Source organism: Grampus griseus, assembly GCF_964374135.1.
Source record: "Grampus griseus genome assembly, chromosome: 19".
Classification (NCBI taxonomy): Eukaryota; Metazoa; Chordata; class Mammalia; order Artiodactyla; family Delphinidae; genus Grampus; species Grampus griseus.
In genome coordinates, this window is record NC_139013.1 from 6,697,447 (window position 1) to 6,719,277 (window position 21,831).

The window sequence follows — 21,831 nt, forward strand, 5'->3', positions numbered from 1 at the left end:
TTGGCTGTGTTGGGTCTTCGTTGCTGTGCGCAGGCTTTCTCTAGTTACGGCGAGCGGGGACTACTCTTCATTGTGGTGCGCTGGCTTCTCATTGCGGTGGCTTCTCTTGTTGTGGAGCACGGGCTCTAGGCGCACGGGCTTCAGTAGCTGTGGCCCGCGAGCTCAGTAGTTGTGCCACGTGGGTTCTAGAGTGCAGGCTCAGTAGTTGTGGCGCACGGGCTTAGTTGCTCCGTGGCATGTGGGGTCTTCCCGGACCAGGGCTCGAGCCCGTGTCCTCTGCATTGGCAGGCGGATTCTTAACCACTGCACCACCAGAGAAGTCCCGGCAGACAGATTCTTGACCACTGCGCCACCAGGGAAGTCTGATATTTTTTTCTGTCTTTATTGAGATCTTTTACCTTTTCACTTAAAGGAAGCACTTTACAGCTTCTCTTTGGCATATTCGAATTATCAGCATCATTACTCTTGCACTTTGGGGCCATTACTAAGTAAAATAAGGGTTACTTGAACTCAAGCACTGCGATACCGCGACAGTCCATCGAGACAACTACTAAGTGACTGTGGTGCAGGATACGCTGGACAAGGGGATGATTCATGCCCCAGGTGGGATAGAGCGGGACGGCGCAAGATTTTATCACGATACTCAGAATGGTGTGTGATTTAAAACTTGTGAATTGTTTCTTTATGGAACTTTCCATTCAGTGTTTTTGGACCACAGTTGACCTCAGGTAACTGAAACCGTGGAAAGCGAAGCCGCGGATAAGGGGGCACTACTGTAATAAGTGACTCATGAGGAGGTGGTTAAGCCTCTGTTCCTCATCAAAATTTCACCCACTGGTTTCAGCCCTCAGGTGAGTGCGTTCCTGTGTAGCTGGGTGTACGTGCAGCTGTTAGCCTGGAAGCACGTGAGGCTCTGAGTCTTTATTTCTGGACCGTGTTAGTTTCCCATTTCTGCTCTAACAAATTACCAGAAACTTAGTGGCTTCAGACAATACAGATGTAATATTCTCTTACAGTTCTGGAGGCCAGAAGTCTGAACTGGTTTTCGCTGGGCAGCAATCAAGGTGTCAGCAGAGCCATGCTTCCTCCAGAGGCTCTAGGGGAGAATCCGTTTCCTGGCCTTTAGCAGCTTCTAGAGGCTGCTTGCATCCCGTGGCTCGTGGCCCCTTCCTTCGGCTTCAAAGCCAGAGGCATAGTGCCTTGTCTCTCTGACTCTGCTCCTCTGTACTTCTGTCACATGGGCTTCCCCTCCGTGTCAGATCTCCCTCTGCCTCCCTCTTATAAGGACACTTGTCATTGCATTTAAAGTCCACCCAGATAATCCAGGATCATCTTCCCATCTCAAGATGCTTAACGTGAGAGGCAGTGTTCCAGGCTGGGGTTACAGTCCTGCCCAAAGACTCAAACCTAGTGTTTTTTCTCTACCTTGCAGTGTATGGGGCTTTCCAGAGCCCACAGATATCAATCCCTCCAGGCAGCCTGTGGAAAGGTCACATATTTAGCTTGGTTTTTCTGAGAACTTGCTGGGGCTCTGAGCTCACAGCCTGGCTCTGTTACAAATGTTACAAGTGGGTGTGGTCTGCACACAACCCGCTCTGCTCTGAGTCAGGAGAGGCTGGCTGCATTCAGGAACTCATCACCCCCCAAAAAAGGAAAAAAAAGATGCTTAACTTAATCACATCAAAAGTTCATCCCAGGCCTTCCCTAGTGGCGCAGTGGTTAAGAATCCGCCCGCTAATTCAGGGTCCACGGGTTCAAGCCCTGGTCCGGGAAGATCCCACATGACGCGGAGCAACTAAGCCGCAGCGCCACAACTACTGAGCCTGTGCTCTAGAGCCTGTGAGCCACAACTACTGAGCCTGCGCACTTAGAACCCGTGCTCCACAACAAGAGAAGCCACCACAATGAGAAGCCCGCACATGCAACAAAGAGTAGCCCCCGCTCACCGCAACTAGAGAAAGCCTGAGCGCAGCAAAGAAGACCCAACGGCAGCCAAAAATTTAAAAATTAATTAATTGTTTTTAAAAGTTCATCCCAGGGATATCTTTTTTTTTTTACATCTTTATTGGAGTATAATTGCTTTACAATGGTGTGTTAGTTTCTGCTTTATAACAAAGTGAATCAGTTATGCATATACATATGTTCCCATATCTCTTCCCTCTTGCGTCTCCCTCCCTCCCACCCTCCCTATCCCACCCCTCTAGGTGATCACAAAGCACAGAGCTGATCTCCCTGTGCCATGCGGCTGCTTCCCACTAGCTATCTATTTTACGTTTGGTAGTGTATATATATCCATGCCACTCTCTCACTTTGTCACAGCTTACCCTTCCCCCTCCCCATATCCTCAAGTCCATTCTCTAGTAGGTCTGTGTCTTTATTCCTATCTTACCCCTAGGTTCTTCATGACATTTTTTTTTCTTAAATTCCATATATATGTGCTGGCATACGGTATTTGTCTTTCTCTTTCTGACTTACTTCACTCTGTATGACAGACTCTGGGTCCATCCACCTCATTACAAATAGCTCAATTTCGTTTCTTTTTATGGCTGAGTAATATTCCATTGTATATATGCGCCACATCTTTATCCATTCATCCGATGCTGGACACTTAGGTTGTTTCCATCTCCAGGCTATTGTAGATAGAGCTGCAATGAACATTGTGGTACATGACTCTTTTTGAATTATGGTTTTCTCAGGGTACATGCCCAGTAGTGCATCCCAGGGATATCTTTTGGGACCATTATTCAGCCCACCACCTGGTCTATGTCCAGGCCTGTGTCCCTCACAGGCAGGAAGTCCCTCGAGGGCAGGATCACATCTCACTCATCTCTCTGCCCTCAGAACCCCAAATGGAGCCTGTTACTCACATGGGGCACAGAGCATGTTTGACGAATGAATGGGGGTGACCACAGTCTGAGCACCAACTTCTCTTTGTAAAGGATTCTTCAACTTCATCTCAACAGCTGGAATCCTTCTTTAAATGACATCTTAAGCAGGAGTCCAGGATCCTTGGTTACTGCTTGGATTTTAGGACAGATAGAAGGAGCTCTGCAAAATGTGGTCCATCCACACAATGGAATATTATTCAGCCATAAAAAGGAATAAGACACTGATGACATGCTGTAGCATGGATGATCCTTGAACACGTTGGGCTGAATGAAAGAAGCCAGACACAAAATGTCACATATGGTATGGTTCCATTGATATGAAATGTCCAGAACAGGCAAATCCCTTGAGACAGAAAGGTTAGTGGTTATGAGGAGGGGCTGGCATGGGGGAAGCGAGATTCAGGGGTAACTGATCAAGTACAAGGTTTCCTTTTAGGACGATGATGAAAATGTCCTGCGACTAGATAGCAGTGATGGTTGCACACCGTTGTGACTGTATTAGATGCCACTGAATTGTATATATTCAAATGGTTAAAATGGTATCTTTTCTGTGTTTTACCACAATTTAAAAATTATAAGACACTACTGTATATAAGATAGATAACCAACAAGGACCTACTGTGTAGTACAGAGAACTCTACTCAATATTCTATAATGACCTATAAGAGAAAATAATCTAAAAAAGAATGAATATATGTATATGTGTAACTGATTCACTTTGCTGTACACCTGAAACTGACACAACATTGCAAATCAATTCTACTCCAATAAAATTAAAATTTTTAAAAATAAATAAAATTTATGAGAAAAAAAAGGAGGGGTTGGCTCTGGGGGCAGACTTCTGGGTTTGAATCTCACTCTGACACTTGACGTCTCTATGACCTTGAGCAATGACCGTGGCCTCCTGTGCTTGGATTTCCTCATCTGGGGATAACTGTAGTTACTTCTCTGAGAGCTGCTGTTTGGGTGCAGTGAGCTGAGCCCCTTGATTACTAGTGGTGATCACTACAGAATGGGGGCCTCGGGACTTCCCTGTTGGCGCAGTGGTTAAGAATCCCCCTGCCAATGCAGAGGACATGGGTTCGAGCCCTGGTCCAGGAAGATCCTACGTGCCGCGGAGCAACTAAGCCCACAGGCCACAACTGCTGAGCCTCCGAGCCACAACTACTGAGCCCACGTGCCTCAACTATCGAAGCCCACGCACCTAGAGCCCGTGCTCCACAACAAGAGAAGCCACCGCAATGAGAAGCCCGCTCACTGCAATGAAGTGTAGCCCCCGCTCGCCCCAACTAGAGAAAAGCCCGCGCACAGCAATAAAGACCCAATGCAGCCAAAAATAAATAAAATAAAATTATATATATATAAAAAAAGAACGGGGGCCTCAGGCACCCTGCCCTGAGCCTTTGCTTTGGCTCTCAGGAGACCAGGGGCCCCTCTGTCATGAGGCATCTTTGGCAAAGTGTCTGTCTGTCTAGGCCAGAACTGACCCCCTCTCTGCTCCATCTTCCTCCTGTAGCTTTGCAGACTTAGGCCTGGTTCTTTCTTCTGGAGGTGCATGCCTGGGACCCAGCAATGGCCATCAGGACCCTGACGGGCAAAGGCCAGGTGAGTCTGGGCTCCCTCTTCCCCGAGATGACTTTGTGGACCCCAGACGGCTTTCCACGTCTCTGCCTGTGCCAAAATCTTCTGCCCCTCCCAATACTGGGAGAGATACAGTGATGGGAGTTTCTCTGGGACTGGGAGGTGCGGGGTCTGGGGCAGGATTCTCTGAGATGGGACATTATGACATGGTCTAAAAATCAATCATCTAATGCTCAGCAGCCTTTTGGTTACCAGGTGAAGTGGACAGTGGATGGTTTTGCTTCATCCTGAGCCTTATTCTTGGAATCAGGAGTGAGGGTTGGGATCAGAGCTGGAGTGTGGGAAGGAGTGCGACTTAGGAGTAGCTCCGACATACCATGACTGGTAGTTTGTTTTTTATTTTGGCCGCGCCGCACAGCATGCAGAAATTCCCCAACTAGGGACTGAACCTGTGCCCCCCTGCACTGGAAAAGCGGAGTCTTAACCCCTGGACCACCAGGGAAGTCCGGTAGTTTTTAAAAAGTGTTTCTCAGGGCTGTCATGTACAGGTGTGTAGGTTACGTACTGCACAAGGGTGCCTCATCTCAGTGGCATGATTTGCATCTTCCACCTCCTACATCGGTATATTGATTATAGCAATTTACACGCAGATGGCAGTCAACTGTCACATGCTAGAAATAATTGGTGTATTATAACAATTTTCCAACAGATGGCAGTAAAGAGTCATGTGAACGCGGGGGTGGGGGTGGGGCGGCCTTGTTCTACTTTCTACCAAGGTGCCTGTGGGCTAACGGCTGCCCTACCTAGACATTTTACATTCCCATGGGCCGGTTTAATTCAGTCGTCCCAAATCTGCCAAGTCAGAACGTTCCAGCGCAGGGAACAAGTGGTAGGCTCTTGACACGTGACCTGTCCCACTCCAGAGTTCTGGAAAGACGTGCCTGTCCATGATATAAAATTGGCCCTTGCAGGAATCGGTGACCTTCAAAGACGTGGCTGTGGACTTCACCCTGGAGGAGTGGGGCCAGCTGGGGCCTGGCCAGAGGGAGCTGTATCGGGATGTGATGCTGGAGAACTACCAGAACCTTCTCTCGCTGGGTGAGGCCCTGCCCCCTTCCCTCCCAGGAAGAGGCAGGATGCCCCCTTCAGCCCTCATCTCCTCCATGCCCACCCACTGCTTAACTGTGGGCATTCACGGGGGTCCTCTCTGCACCTCTCACCGGACCCTCCTGGGCGGCCCCTGTCCATCTCTCTGTCTCTCTGCTGGCTTCTCCCAGAGTCCCAGCATCCCCAAGGGCCCCAAGTCCTCTGCCTGTCCCACAAAATCTTCAGCCTGTGCCCCTGCCCTCTTCTTTTTTTAAAAAATTTTATTGAAGTATAGTTGATTTACAATGTGGTGTTAATTTCCTCTGTACAGCAAAGTAACTCAGGTATACATACATATGTATTCTTTTTCATGTTCTTTTCCATTATGATTTATCTCAGGATATAAATATATTATTGAATATATTTCCCTGTGCTATACAGTAGGACCTTGTTTAACCATCCTATGTATAACAGTTCGCCTCTGCTAATCCCAAGCTCCCAGTCCATCCCTCCCCCACCCCTCCCCCTTGGCAACCACAAGTCTGTTCGCAATGTCTGTGAGTCTGTTTCTGTTTCGTAGATATGTTGATTTGTGTCATATTTTAGATTCCACATATAAGTATCATATGGTATTTGTCTTTCTCTTTCTGGCTTACTTTGCTTAGTATGAAAAACTCTAGGTCCATCCATGTTGCTGCAGACGGCATTATTTCATTCTTTTTTATGGCTGAGTAGTATTCCATTGTATATATGTACCACATCTTCTTTATCCATTCATCTATTGATGGACACTTAGGTTGCTTCCACATCTTGGCTATTGTGAATAGTGCTTCTATGCACATACGGGTGCATCTTTTTTTTTTTTTTTTTTTGCGGTACGCGGGCCTCTCACTGTTGTGGCCTCTCCCATTGTGGAGCACAGGCTCCGGACGCACAGGCTCAGTGGCCGTGGCTTACGGGCCTAGCCGCTCCACAGCATGTGGGATCTTCCCGGACTGGGGCACGAACCTGTGTCCCCTGCATCGGCAGGCAGACTCTCAACCACTGCGCCACCAGGGAAGCCCTTTTTTTTATTTTTTATTTTTATTGGAGTATAGTTGCTTTACAATGTTGTGTTCGTTTCTGCTGTGCAGCAAAGTGAATCAGTTATACGTATACATACATCCCCTCTTCTTTAGATTTCCTTCCCATGTAGGTGACCACAGAGCACTGGGTAGAGTTCCCTGTGCTAAACAATAGGTTCTCATTGGTTATCTATTTTATACATAGTAGGGTATGCGTGTATCTTTTTGAATTAGAGTTTTCTCTGGATATATGCCCAGGAGAGAAAACACATTGTTTTGAACAAACAGTTCAGGCACAGGGAGTCCCTCTTATCAGTTAGAGAGTTCTGGAACCCTCCTGAAACCCAGGTTCCCAGATGCCAGCAAGGGCAACCTTGCAAGCAGGCCTTGCCACGGAGAGCAGTCAGCCTGCTGTGTTAAACCCCTTTCTGCACAATCTGCACATACAGATGAGGTCCCCTCAGTCTGCCCCCCGAGCTTCAATCTGTGCTGCTGGTGGCCTGCAGAATACCTCCCTGGGGAGATCCCATGCTCCCTGTCCCCACTGAGCTCCCCATATCCCCCTGGACCCACTCCTCCTCCGGTTCCCGCATCTCAGGGACAGTTTCCGCCCATCCAGTCACCAGGCCAGTCCTGGGCATGGCCTGTACCCACTCCTTCATACCCTTATGTGACCTGGCCCCTGCCCACCTCCTCAGTGTTACCCCCTTCCATTCTCTTCCTCCTCCCGCTTCTCCATTTAAGGTGGGAGCGATTTTTCAGCATGTTTGCTCACAGGAATGATCATTAGGGAGTATGTTTGTTTCCTAGGGCGGCTGTACCAAATTGTCACAAACCTGGGGACTCACAACAGCAGAAATGTATTCTCTCACAGTTCAGGAGGCCAGGAGCACAAAACCAAGGTGCAGGCAGGGCCGGGCTCCTTCTGAAGACTCCTGAGGAGAGTCCTTCCCGGATTTCTCCAGCGTCTGAAGACTCGTGGCATTCTTGGCATTCTTTGCCCTGTACCTGCATCACCCCAATCTTTGCCTCCATCTTCACCTGGCCTTTTGCCCTCCAAATGTGTCTGTGTGTCTCTCCTCTTCTTATAAGGACACCAGTCATTGGATTTAGGGCCTGCCCGAATCCAGTAGGACCCCATCTTAACCGTTTACATCTGCAAAGCCCCTCTTTCCAAATCAGGCCACATGCTGAGGTTCCTGGGGGCGTAATATTCCCCCACTGCAGGAAGAGAGGAATTAGTGATCTCAAAGACAGCAGGCCTGAAAAAGTCAAAAGAAACAGATGAGATGAATTTTAGTAATCTGTTTTGTTGCACCCAGCCTAGCCAAAATATGATCATTTAGGCACATGTTGACATCATAATCAATCTATGAATTATTAGGTGAGATTGTTTCCTTTTTTCTCCATATCAAGTCCTTGAAATGCTATGTGTATTTTTCACTCAACTTGAACACAGCGCTGGAGCCTTAAACAGTGATGTCAGGGCTCAGGTTCTCTCTGGAATGTAGTAGGCACTCAATAAACGAGTCTTGCAGATCTTCTAATCATTAGGTGTCCAATGTATGCATCTCCCCTGCAGACCCAGGGCTTGGGGCCCAGCCCTGAGGCCTCCCTGTGACTGCAGCACCCATGGCCAAGTCTCACATTTTTTTCAGGGGCAGGGCTTCCTGGGTCCAAACCCGATGTGATCTCCCGTCTGGAGCGAGGGGAAGAGCCCAGGATGGAGAGGAGAGAAGCCTGGCGAGTTACCTGTTCAGGTGGGTGAGGATGTCCAGCAGATGCGAGCTGTCTTCCTACCCTCCATCTGTCATGATCAGTGACGGTCGTTTGAGAGTGAGGGAGTGTACCATACAGGCTATCACTGTGGGTGCTGGGTTCAAATCCCAGCTCCACCGCTTCCTGGCTGTGTGACCTTCAGGCAAGTCATTTAGCTCCTCTGTGCCTCAATTTCCTCATCTGCAAAATGGGGTCAATAATAGCACCTGGGGTTGGGAAGAATAAGTGAGTTAATACATACAGAGGGCACCCAGAACCCTCTGCTCAGAATAGGCTATGATGGGGAGTTCCATGGCAGACTCTGGGCTTTCACTGCTGTGGGCCCAGGTTCAATCCCTGGTCGGGTAACTAAGATCCCACAAGCCACGCAACGTGGCCAAAAAAAAAAGAAGAGGCTACAATGGTTATCGTTATGATTATTTATTGGAAATCACTTGTGTAAGAGACCCAGAAGTGGGATCTGTCCTGACGTGTTGGGGGACAGGAAGAGGCCAGATTTCTGCCCCTACTGGCCCGTGACCTCATCAGAGGAGGGAATTGAAGCATCCTTTTTTCCATCACTTGTCCATCCTGTTGTGGGGCCAGTACTTACCCCTTCCTACCCCCTCACTCACCATAGCCCATCAGGCCCCAGTCTCGTCCCTCCTGCCCGCTCTCTTTCCCCATTCCCCACCCCACCCCCCGCCAACAGCCCTGGCTCAGCCCTCAGCGACCCTCACCTGGACCCTCACCCCAGCCTCCTCCCTGGCCTCCCAGCTTCCAGTCTTCTGGTTCATCTTACACACAGCCCCAGATCCCGTCCCTCCCCTGCTCATAGCCCTCATGTGTCTGTCTCCCCAGTAACCCTGAGACAAAGTCCTAGCCGCACACCTGGCATCAAGGCCCTGTGTGATCCAGCCTACTCTGTCTCTGGCCTCATCTCTCATCACCATCCACCGGTGTTGGTACCTCACGCCCTGACCTCACTCCCTGAAGTGCCTGTTCCTCTCTGAACTTGAATGTGTGTTCCCACCTTTGGGCTTGTGCACATGCTGTTCCCTCTGCCTGGAACACCCTTCCCTGCTTTGTCTGCCTGGCAGACACCTTCATGATCCTCAAGGCTACAGGTCACTTCTTCTAGGAGGCCTTCCCTGACTTCCAGGCTGAGTGACCTGCCCCTTCTCGGTGCTTTCACAGCTCCTTGCTTGAGCTGCTATTACTGCACTTGTTCATGTGGCAGTGAAGAGTGTGGGCTCTGGAGCCAGACTCTCTGAGTTCAAATCCCAGCTCTGCCACTGTCAGGCCGTGTGACTGTGGGTAAGTGACTTAAGCTCTTGGTGCTTATCTGTCAAGTGGGGACATTGACTGGGGACACTGATAGTACCCGCTTCACTGAATTTATTTTGGGGACTGAATTAGAGAACTCTAGGCTCTAAGACTCAAGTGGATTTCCCTGGGTGAAGACCTCTACCATGTGTCTCCGAAGTTCACATCAGTACAGAAAAGCACATCCAAGTGACTCTTGCAGAGAGAGGCTGACATGGAAGCCCTCACATCATCTCTCTAGCCTTCACCTACACACATATTTGTTACATACTTTGCTGTAAGAAATTTTAGCTGTGCATACAACTTGTTGTTGAGTCATGTAAATCCTTCCAGAAAAATCACCAAATTAGTGGATGGTTGTGGGATCACCCCAAACAGAGTCATAGCAACTAAATGCTCTGCGGGATTTTGAAAATAATCCTGTTGTCATTGGATTAGGCAATGGTTTCTTAGATATGACATCAAAGGAACAAGCAAGAAAAGAAAAATAAATTGGACATCATCAAAATTTAAAACTTTTGTGCTTCAAAAGACACTATAAAGAAAATGAAAAGGCAACCCACAGAAAGCAAGAAAAATTTTGTAAATTATATGTCTGATAAGGGACTGATCCTTCTTACAACTCAACAATAAAAAGACAAATAATCCAGTTAAAAATGGGCCAAAGATCTCAGTAGCCGTTTCTTCAAAGACACACAAATGATCAGTAAGCATAAGAAAAGATGCTTGATATCATTAGCACATACTTGCTACATGACCAGCCGTGGTGAAGACCCCAAATCAGGCACCAGACGGGCATCATGAATCTTCCATTTACAGTAAACAATGCTGGGACTTCTCGGGCAGTCCACTGGTTAAGACTCCGCGCTTCCAATGCAAGGGGCGTGCGTTCAATCCCTGCTCAGGGAGCTAAAATCGTACATGCCACGTGGCCAAGAAAATATTGATTTTCTTTTTTAAATCCCAGCAAATTATACAGTAAACAATGCTGACAGCCTAGTACCTTTTGACCCATCGTCTTGAGCACACAGAAAAAGATCATTAACCAGTAATTATGTAAAATACCAGGAATTCAATTCTCAGAGCTTAGCTAAGGGTCATTGCCATGGTTACAGAGATAAAAACTGAGTAAAGTGGACCTTCTGTGTTAACTCTTTCCCTGCACATGTCCACCAACATAGTGTGAGAATGCTTCTACCATGCTCGTTTGCCAACATTGGATATTTTTAATATTTTCCAATGTAAAAAGTGTCAAATGGCATCTGAGAAATTTGACTTTTTAGACTATTACTGATGTTGAGCATATTTTTCACATATTTATCAGCCACTTGTTTTTCTTCTGCAAAATGTCTATTCACATTCCTGCTTCACTATTTCATTAGATTGTTTCTCTTTTTCTTATCGATTTGTGAAAATGTATTACACATATGGCTAAGAAACCACTGTGCATATAAACTGCTTTGCAACTCATTTTTTTGCATGTTTAGAATATACTGAGACCATTCTTCTGTGTCACAACATGCCTTTAGAACTAGCAATATAAACTTTGAAATCTTTCTTTTTAAGATTACAATGTCAGGGAATTCCCTGGCGGTCCAGTGGTTAGGACCCTGCACTTCCACTGCAGGGGACACGGGTTCCATCCCTGGTTGGGGAACTAAGATCCCACAAGCCGCACAGCCAAAAAAAAAAAAAAAAAAAAAATTACAATGCCAGATCTAAATAACCAGTTTCTTTTGTCCTGGGACAGATGAAGTTCATATTTTCCATTTCTTTCAGACTTGGAGACAAACTCTGAAACTACTCAGGAGACACTTCCAAAAAAGAGTATTTCCAAAGACGTGGCTTCCCCAATGGGAAAGATGGAGGGCATTTTAAGGGCAGTGCTTGGAGACACCAAGTTGGGGGACTTCTGGACATGCGGCCGTCAACTGGAAGACCAGGGAAAGCAGGAGAGGCGTTTGAGATGGTTCTTTACTACTCCCGAGGAAAACACCCATGGTGAGTTGAGACACTTCAGGCAGACCTCAGCTTTCGTTGGGAAGCAAAGAGTGCCTGGGGGAGAGGATCCTCAGAAGTGGACCAGGTCAAGAAAGAGCCTGAAACACCAAAGGAAACCATTTAACTGCACGGAATGTGGGAAAGCCTTCATCTACCATTCGGATTATGTCCTACACCAGAGAATTCACACTGGAGAGAAGCCCTACAAGTGTAACGAGTGCGGGAAAGCATTCAGCAACAGCTCATATTTCATCCAGCACCACATCATCCACACAGGAGAGAAGCCCTACGCCTGCAACGAATGTGGCAAGACCTTTACCCAGAGCTCATCGCTCACTGAGCATCAGAGGATCCACACTGGAGAGAAACCCTACAAATGCAAGGAATGTGGGAAAGCCTTCACCCAGAGCTCCTCCCTCATCAAACACCAGCGATGCCATACTGGGGAGAAACCCTATAAATGCAACCAGTGTGGGAAGTTCTACTCCCAGGTGTCCCACCTCACCCGCCACCAGAAAATACACACAGGGGAGAAGCCCTACAAATGCAGTGAGTGTGGCAAGGCTTTCTGTCACACCTCCTCCCTGACTCAGCACCAGACAATCCACACTGGTGAGAAACCCTACAAGTGTAACGAGTGTGGGAAAACCTTCAGCCACAGCTCGTCACTGACCCAGCACCAGCGAGTCCACACTGGAGAGAAACCTTACCAGTGCCCCGAGTGTGGCAAAGCCTTTAGCCACAGTTCATCCCTGACTCAGCATCAGAGAATTCATACTGGTGAGAAGCCCTATGAGTGTCATGAGTGCGGGAAGGCTTACACGCAGATCTCCCACCTCATGAGGCACCAAAGCGTTCACATGGGGGAGAAACCCTATATATGTAATGAGTGTGGAAAGGCTTTCAGTCACACCTCCTCCTTTACTCAACATCAGACGATCCACACTGGTGAGAAACCCTACAAGTGTAACGAATGCGGGAAAACCTTCAGCCAGAACTCCTCACTTATGCGCCACCAGAGAATTCACACCGGGGAGAAGCCCTATGAGTGTACAATTTGCGGGAGAGCCTACACCCAGATTTCCCACCTCATCCAACACCAGAGGACTCACACCGGAGAGAAACCTTATGAGTGCAGTGAGTGTGGGAAAGCCTTCAGCCGGAGCGCCCATCTCATCGAGCATCAGAAGATCCACACGGGCGAGAAACCCTATAAGTGTAAGGAGTGTGGGAAAACATTCAGTCACAACTCATCCCTAACTCAACATCAGAGGATTCACACTGGCGAGAAACCCTACACCTGTAAGGAATGCGGGAAAGCCTTCAATCAAAGTATCCACCTCATTCAGCATCAGAGGATTCATACCGGGGAGAGGCCCTACAAATGTAAGAACTGTGGGAAAACCTATGCCCAGATTTCACACCTCGTTCAACACCAGAAAGTTCATATGGGTGGCAAGCGCTATGCATGTAAAGAATGCGGAGAGGATTTCAGCTGGGGTTCACACCTGGCCGAACATCAGAGACTTCACACTGTGCATGATGGCTATGTCTGCGGTAATTTTGAGAAAGCCTTTGCTTGGAACATGCAGCTTAGTGATCATCAGAGAACTCATGCTGACTAGAGAGCCTGAGAATGAAACAAACTGGTGATTCTTCTGCTGGGTTCCGTTCAGCCTTCATCAGCAGTAGAAGCTTCTTCCCAGAGAGGAGCCATAACACTATATATTGAGATAGTTGGTTCCTTTTTTGCCTCCTAGAAGGAGGATGGCACTGTTTATCACCAGCAGAGACAGCTTCTGATCATTTAAAGGGCTCCCCCCTAAAATCTAAGCTTCCCCCCCATTTCTCAACCCTACAACGTCCCTGGATGGTGGTAGGTATGGGGTGGTCTACATAGGATGCAACTTCATCTGGGATCTTTAATAAGGTCTCTCTGAGCTTTTAAAATTTATTCATTATGTGTTAAATTGGAGCCTGGAAATTCAAGAAAAAACAAACACAGCTGGAAAGATTCATTTGTTAGAGTAAAAGTCACAAATATATGTAACTAAAGATAAATGCCAGGTGATTTTAGTTTCCTTTAAAACTTTAAGCTACAAATTTCACTGAAAAATCTGCAGTTGGCTTAAACATGGAATATGTTTCACATATTTCCAGCCATTTCTTATGTCCTATTGTTTCTGTCTTTTCCACTTCCAGGAATTGTGCTTTACAAAGTAATTGCCCTGTTAGACATCATTTTCTGATTTTAGTCATGCTCAAAAGGAGGTTTTTATTCCCTCATATTTTTGAAACATAGTATTTTCTATTAGAAAAATAATACATACACTTTTATAACAGGAAAAAATTTAAAGTAGAATAAGGTAAGCTTATTTTAAAGGATAATTTGAAAAGTGTAGAGAAGTATGAACTAAAATACCAATTCCCCATAATCCCACAGGCCAGAGAGACCCACTAGTCATTTTTGGGTCTATGTCTTTCTGGTTTCGTTTCACTCTGTATTCCATATCCATATTTTTTAATGTTGAAAATTTTGGATCATAAAACAAAAAGCTATATACTCACCTACAACTTGGCCATCCTCAGAAGTCAGGTTGTTTTGATTTTTTTCATCTTTCCTTCTGAATATCATTTTAAAATAAGTGTTACTTTATTTAATTGTAATCAGAAACAATTTTGGCTTCTCTGTTTTGCCCTCACTATACCATGACATTGTCCTTTGTCACCACGTAAACTCCATCCTCATCATTATTAGGGCTAACGATGTTTCATTGGTGGGCATAGAATAATCTATAAATCCATGCCCCCATTTAGACTTTGCTCTAAGCCCCAGATTGACACAGGTTATTCACCAATTTTCCCAATTATGAACCATGTAATAATGAGCATTTCCATGCTAACTTCCTCTCTCCTTTTGGGGGGATTATTTCTCTAAGTCAAATTCCCAGGATGGGAATAACAGAATCAAGACTCTAACCATTTTCTTGGTTCCTGGAACATATTGTTAAATTGCTTTCTAAAGGGGCTGGACCTAATCTACCTGGAGCAAGCTAGGGAGTGAGGACTACAGTTCTGTTACATTATAACCAACACTGAACATCAATCATATAATGTTTTCCCATGTCAAACATATAAAATGGCTAGTGATTTCAGTAACTTACTGTGTGCCAATTTTGTGCTAAGTCCTTGGTACGTGTGAACTCCTTTCATTCTTCAAACAACCACATATGTTCAGGGCTGTATTATCCCATTTCACAGATGAGGATACCGAGGCATGCTGATAATGTAGACAAAGCCCCACAGCTATGAGGTCATGGAGCCTGAACTCAAGGTCAAGTAGTCAAGCTCCAGGAGCTATGCATTGAACTTCTATTGGGATTGAACACATTTCACATATAACATTTCCTTCCTAAAATAATGTTTATTATCTTATTATAAAAACCAATACATGCTTTTTATAAAAAATTTACAAGATCCAAGAAATCCAGAAGATTTTACGCAAAGGCCAGTGCTACCCAGAGATAACTCTTAACATTTTGGTATACTTCTGCTATTTTTAAAACTTAATCACCGTATTATAATGCTTTAATAAATCTGGGACATAGTTAATATACAGTTTAGCATACTTCTGTGTTTACTTAACTTTATATCACAGGCCCCTATCATTAAATATGATTTATCGATATCATTAAATACCCACGTCATTAAATAATCTTTAACAACCTGATGTTTGGGGGCTTTGCATAGTTTGTGTTTAGTAGTAGCCAGTCCCCTGTTGGATACTTTGGTTGCTTCCAGTTTTTGACTTTTATAAACATCCCTTCTACTGAAGTCTTAGGCTGAGCACCCTACCAGCTCCCAAGTAGAATCCTGGCAGGGAGTCTGTGGGGTCAAAGAGAACATTTTAATGACCCTGTGCACATAGTTAATGGCTTCCTGAAATTTCTGCATCTGATTGGCAGTGGATGGGACTGCATCTCACCAACATCATCACTGGTAGTTACCATGTTTAAAAGTCTTTGCTCAGGTATTTCTTCTGTGACTTCCTTCATGGTTGATGAAATACTCGTTTATTGTGAATAATTCAAACAACACAAGAATGAAGAACACTATGGCTCTCTATAAATCTTCATTCCAAAGATTCTAGACTGTTTTCTGTTGTTTCTCCCTTTCTGTTGGTATGAAATATATATGTACATAAAATATTATTTATATGGCATAACCACAGACGTGATTTTAAGTGACTTTTTTCACTTGATATAATATTAATATTTTCCCATGACAATCAATCCAAAATATATATATAGTACATATTGTACAAAAATATATACACATGTATATATGTATATATATATGTATCATCATTTGCCACTTTTAACAGCTGCATAATAGTTCATGCTAGAGTTTCTTGAATTTATTTAACCAAATTCTATTAATGAGCATTTGGGTTGTTTTATTTTCTTTTCCATCATTGGACATATATTATTTGACACTTGTGCAAATTATCTCCATAAGATGAATTCCTAGAAGTAATCTTGTGGGATCATAGAATGTCCATGTTTAAAATTTTAATAGTTATTGCTAAATAATCCTCCAAAAAAGGATGACCCAATTTACAAAACTCCTGAAAGTGTACATGAGTGCCTATTTCTTTCCTCCACTTCCTTCACAAATACTCGGTATTAGTCTTTTATTATTTTTAACATTTCTCATCTAATAAGTAAAAATGTCCTGTTGGTAGGGAGATTAATGATCTTCTTATGCCTTTATTGATGTTTTGCCTTCTTCAAATTGCTTATTTATATATTTTGCCCATTTTTAATTGGGCTGCCTTTTTGTATTGATTTATAGGAGCAAGTCTATGTATTACATATACTAACTCTTTGGAATATACATTACTAATATTTTCTGCCAGTTTATTATTTCTCTTCCAGTTTTGTTTATGGTGTATTTTGCTATACAGAATTTTAAACTTTTTAGGTATTCAACTCTATCTGTATTTTCTTTTATAGTTCTTGGACCAGCTTCACACTAAGAAAAACCTGCCTCACCCCCCCAGGATTATGAAGAAAGTTCTATATTTTATTCTAGTACTGTTACGATTTTTTAACAAGTAAATGTTTATTCCTTCTGCATTTTTATGGCTTATGGTATAAAATTTCAGTTCCTAGAGGCCACCTGCATTCCTTGGCTTGTGGCCCCTTCATCCTCAAAGCCAGCAGTGTAGCATCTTTAAATGACCCATCCTAATATATTCCACCATATATGTAAATTTCTCAGCACACTTGGTCCACTCCCTTCTCGAAGATTCACCCCTCCTGTACTAACATACTGACGTAGAATAATTGAATTCTTAGTCTAAGAGAACCTAATTTTGAATCTTGCCTTTGCCATTGCCTTGCTGTCTGATCCAGTTTCTTCATATTTTAAATGAGAATAATAAGCTATATTACAAAAGATGTTTTAGGTTTCAAATAACAGAAAACTTAAAAGAGTTCAAACAAGAAAGACAGTTTACTAGCTCAAGTAGCCAAAAGGACCAAAACAAGGCATTCATCTTGTTTATCCTAGTACTTCAGGATGCCTTCAGTGGCAAGTAAGAGAAAACCCCAACTCAACCTCACAAACACTAGGAAGAAGAAATCTACAGGTAAGGCAAGCTCCACCTGCTATACATTAATATTTCCCTACAATTTGCTTGCGATTTATATGGTTTTATTTCACAATTATCTTCTCAAATAATTATATTGCCTGATCACCTTTTCATTCCTATCTCAGCCACTTCCCTGTTTACTTCATAGTACTTACCGTAATTTCCTATTATAGGTCCCCTATTTACTGCCTGCTCTGACTCCCTGAAGGCAGGTCCTTTGTGTCTGTCACCACTATATCTCCAGCGCCTAGAGCACTGCCTGGAACGTGGTAGGTTCTCAGAAAATAGTCACTGACTGATTGATTTATTTCAAGCCTGAGCCATTCCCATCCCCACTTGCACGGTAAGAGAATGTTAGTTTCCCCACTCCCTCAAGGTAAGTATATCATACAGCTTTAAATTTTGGCCGGATATATAAATAAAGATAGAATTTTTCCTTTTTCTCTTCCTGGCGCTCTCCTACACATCCCTCAAAGCTTTATTCAAGACCCCTCCCCTGAGAAACCTTCCTCACATCAACCCTTTCAGTCCCGCCCTACCCAGTTTTTCTCCCTTCTTTGTGCTGTAACACATTTTTCATTAAGTTTTATGAGCAAAGTACGCTGTTTTGTTGAGCATCCCTACTACTTAGAAACGCCTTTAAAGAAGACCCCTTGGGACTTCCTTGGTGGTGCAGTGGTTAAGAATCCGCCTGCCAATGCAGGGAACACGGGTTCGAGCCCTGGTCTGGGAAGATCACACATGCCGCGGAGCCCGTGCGCAACAACTACTGAGCCTGCGCTCTAGAGCCCGCGTGCCACAACTACTGCAGCCCACGCGCCTAGAGCCCGAGCTCTGCAACAAGAGAAGCCACCGCAATGAGAAGCCCGCGCACGGCAAGGAAGAGTAGCCTCCACTCGCCGCAACTAGAGAAAGCCTGCGCAGCAACGAAGACCCAATGTAACCAAAAATAAATAAATTTATTTATTTATTTTATAAAATAAATAAAGAGGGCCCCTCGCCTAGCGTCAGTGCTTGGACAGTTGTCATGAAGACAGGCTTCCGGAATTGACGGTTGCCCTGACAACGGACGCGCGGTGGTTAGCTTTCAGAACGCAGCCTGTGATTGGTCGAGAGGAAACGAACTGTGTAACCACCTTCTCCTTCACCACTCCGCCTACGGAAGATAGAAGAAGCCTTTGACACCGCTGTACCCAAAGCGGAGGCCGCCCCGGAACTCCAGGGTTTCCTCCACCTTTGCCCTCAGAGAACCGTCGCCCTGAGGAGCCGGAATCCCGCGAGGACCTGGGAAATGTAGTTAGGGAGCCTGCGCAGGCGCAGAGGCATTCATGGCACAGGGGCTGCGCACTCCGCGGCACCGCCTTCGTGGGGACTGTCTGTGGGGGACCCACTCTCAGTCCAAGACCAAATTGCCAGGTACTTCAGGATACGAGTGTCCATGACACTCATTGTGTCCTCCCCGTCTTTGGCCAGAAGAGAGGCTCGGAGCGGTCTCGGAGTCTTAGGCCATCTAGAGCAGGGGTTCCCAACCTGCTGGCTGGTGTACCCACCAGTCCATGGCCTGTTAGGAACCGGGCGGCACAACAGGAGGTGAACAGCGAGCGAGCAAAACTTCATCTGGGGCTCCCCACTGCTCTCATTACCGCCTGAACCATACCCCACCGCCCGCCACAGGTCAGTAGAAAACTTGTCTTCCACGAAACCGGTCCCTGGTGCCAAAAAGATTAGGGACCGCTGATCTAGAGGACAGAGGGGAATGAGAAGCTGGGCGAGGCTGGGGCATGCCGTCAAGGAGCCTGAGGCTGGAAGGGGGGCGGGCTTTGAGGCGAGGCGGTTGTAGGGGCGGGGTTATGAGGCGGGGTTATGAGCAGGACTAGAGCGGGAATTGGCTGGAATGGGCGTGGACGGGAGGGCGACCCTGGAAAAGAGGCGGGACCTCAGGTGGAATTGAGCCAATGAAGCTGGAGTAGGCGGAACTCGCTGACTGTCCTGAGAATCCTCCTATCCAATATCCTTCTTGAGTCCACGGGCGAAAGTGAGGCTCAGAGAAGAGTAGAGATTCGTCCAGGGCTGTTCACTGATCTTTCATTCTTGGTTTAGGGACTCATTGGCTGAATTAAATGGTGTTGAACCAGTTCAGTTTCTAAGCTAACTTTCTAAGGAAGGTAATTAGTAAATGTTTTGTAATAAGAAATTTATCGTTATTATTGTTTTATGAGTAATACAAGACTGAAGCATGTGTCACTTTTTGGCTCTCACTCCTTGTCGTAACGGGTGTAAATGATCTCTCAGGAATGGGATGGCCCAAGCCTTGTGACGCCGTGTTTTCCTGGTGAGTTTATCAGGTCTTTCTGTCCCTCTGTAACAGCTGAAGCTTATCAAGCACGGAAGTTTTCTGACTCAGTGGAGATCTGCTTTTATGCAGCTTATGGTACAAAGGGAACAACTCTTTTCTATCTTGTTGGGATTTCTTTCACCAGCAGATAGGTAGGCCTACACATAATTTTCAAAGCCAAGCAACGAAATGCTATTAGACAACAAAAAAAGTCCTCATGTAATAAAGAGTGACTCCATTATTTTTTTTTTACTTTTTCTTTTTAAGATTCTTTTTGATGTGGACCATTTTTTTTTAAGTCTTTATTGGATTTGTTACAATATTGCTTCTGTTTTATGTTTTGGGTTTTTGGCCACAAGGCACGTGGGATCTTAGCTCCCCGACCAGGGATCAAACCCTCACTCCGTGCATTGGAAGACAAAGTCTTAACCACTGGACCGCCAGGGAGGTCCCGTTTTTCTTTCTTTCTTCTTCTTTTTTTTTTTTTTTTGCCCACACCACGCAGCTTGCGGGATCTTAGCTCCCCGACCAGGGACTGAACCTGGGACCACAGGCAGTGAAAACACCAAGTCCTAACCACTGGACTGCCAGGGAATTCCCAACTCCGTTTTTTTCAAAACGGAGTTTTGCTGAAAGCATTGAGCCTCACCCCTCCCTTTTCCCGTGTCCCACATCTGGGGAAGCAGATTGGAAAGCCTGGCTGTGCCCTCTTTTGGTGCCAGTGGGAAGTTCAAACCAAAGGCAGGAACCCTCACCCTGGCCCCACCCATTAACCACTATACTAACCCCAAGCCGGTCCTTGCTCTCTTTCAAGCCACTTTCGAACCAGCTTGGGAAGCCTGCCTGCTCCCTAAAGAAAGTCACATTTTGTGACTAGTAAATCGTTTCATACCTTCTTGCTGTGTGTGTGTGCCGACATCAGTCTGGATGTTCAAAGCAAATTTGGTGGGGGGGGGAGCATCCTGTTTGGCCATAGTTCTTCAGAAGCTCCGTTCTTGTAACATGGTCCAGGAACAGGGAGCCTAAGATCATTATCAGATGGAGCACAGAAGTGTAATGTCCTGCATCCTCATGGGTTAGAGCTCAGGAAAGCTGAGCTGAATGACAGGTTGGATTATTGCTCACGTGGTGCTCATTTACACTTAATGGGTTCCCAGCCCTCTTTGCAGATGCTTGAGCAACCGAGGCTGTTATGTCCCACCTGCTGGCCCCAGCCCTGATCTGACCCTTGTGAATTGGGTTCAGTCACAGTTCAGACAGTTGAGGGTTCAAAACGTGGGGCAAGATCTCCCACTTTGGAAGGGCTTTCTGGGGAAGATGACCCCCAGAGGCTGCCTCCAGGGTAACAAGCCTTCAGTGATGGAGGGTGAAGCACATTTCTTCATTCACAGCACAAATAATTAGTATATTCGCAGAGTTGTGCAACCATCACCACAAACAAGTTTAGAACTTTTTTTTTTTTTTAACCACGTCACGAGGCATGCAGGATCTTTAGTTCCCTGACCAGGGATTGAACCCATGCCCTCTGCAGTAAAAGCATTGAGTCTTAACCACTGGACCACCAGGGAAGTCCCAAGTGTAGAACATTTTCATCACCCTAAAAAAGAAATCCCTTAGCCGGCCTCTCTCGATCCTCCCGTTCCCCAGCCCCTGGCAACCACTAATCTACTTCCTGTGTCTTGTGGATTTGCCTATTCCGGACATTTCATTTAAATGGAATCATACAATATGGGGCCTCTTATATCTGATCTTTTTACTTAGCATAATGTTTTCAAGGTTCATTCTTGTTGTAGCATCTATCGGTACTGGATTCCTTTTTATTGCAAAACAGTATTCCATTGTATGGATTATACCACATTTTATTTATCAGTTCATCAGTTGATAGACATTAGTTTTCACTTGGAAGCTATTATAAATGATGGTGATATGAGCAATCATGTACACGTTTTTATGTGGACATGTGTTTTCTTTTCTCTTGGGAAATACCTACGAGTGTAGTTGCTGGGTCATAGGGTAAGTCTAGGTTTAACTTTTTGAGGAACTGCCAGACTGTTTTCCAAAGTGGCTGAACCATTTTACAAGTCCACCAGCAGGGTATGAAGTTCCAGTTTCTCTACATCCTCACCAATACTTGTC

The 21,831-nt window shown here is 45.5% G+C and overlaps 1 protein-coding gene across 1 annotated transcript in view; it reads left to right on the forward strand.

Annotated features, from left to right (window-relative positions):
* Window positions 1-16,776, forward strand: part of LOC309836725 (zinc finger protein 69 homolog B-like) — a 19,439-nt gene extending 2,663 nt beyond the window's left edge. The window contains exons 2-5 of the mRNA XM_082676849.1: window positions 4,405-4,493; window positions 5,441-5,567; window positions 8,278-8,379; window positions 16,720-16,776. Coding sequence (XP_082532975.1) covers window positions 4,461-4,493; window positions 5,441-5,567; window positions 8,278-8,379; window positions 16,720-16,742 — 285 coding nt within the window. The 5' untranslated portion in view covers window positions 4,405-4,460 and the 3' untranslated portion in view covers window positions 16,743-16,776. The remainder of the gene's footprint in view (window positions 1-4,404; window positions 4,494-5,440; window positions 5,568-8,277; window positions 8,380-16,719) is intronic.
* Window positions 16,777-21,831: the final 5,055 nt, after the last annotated feature.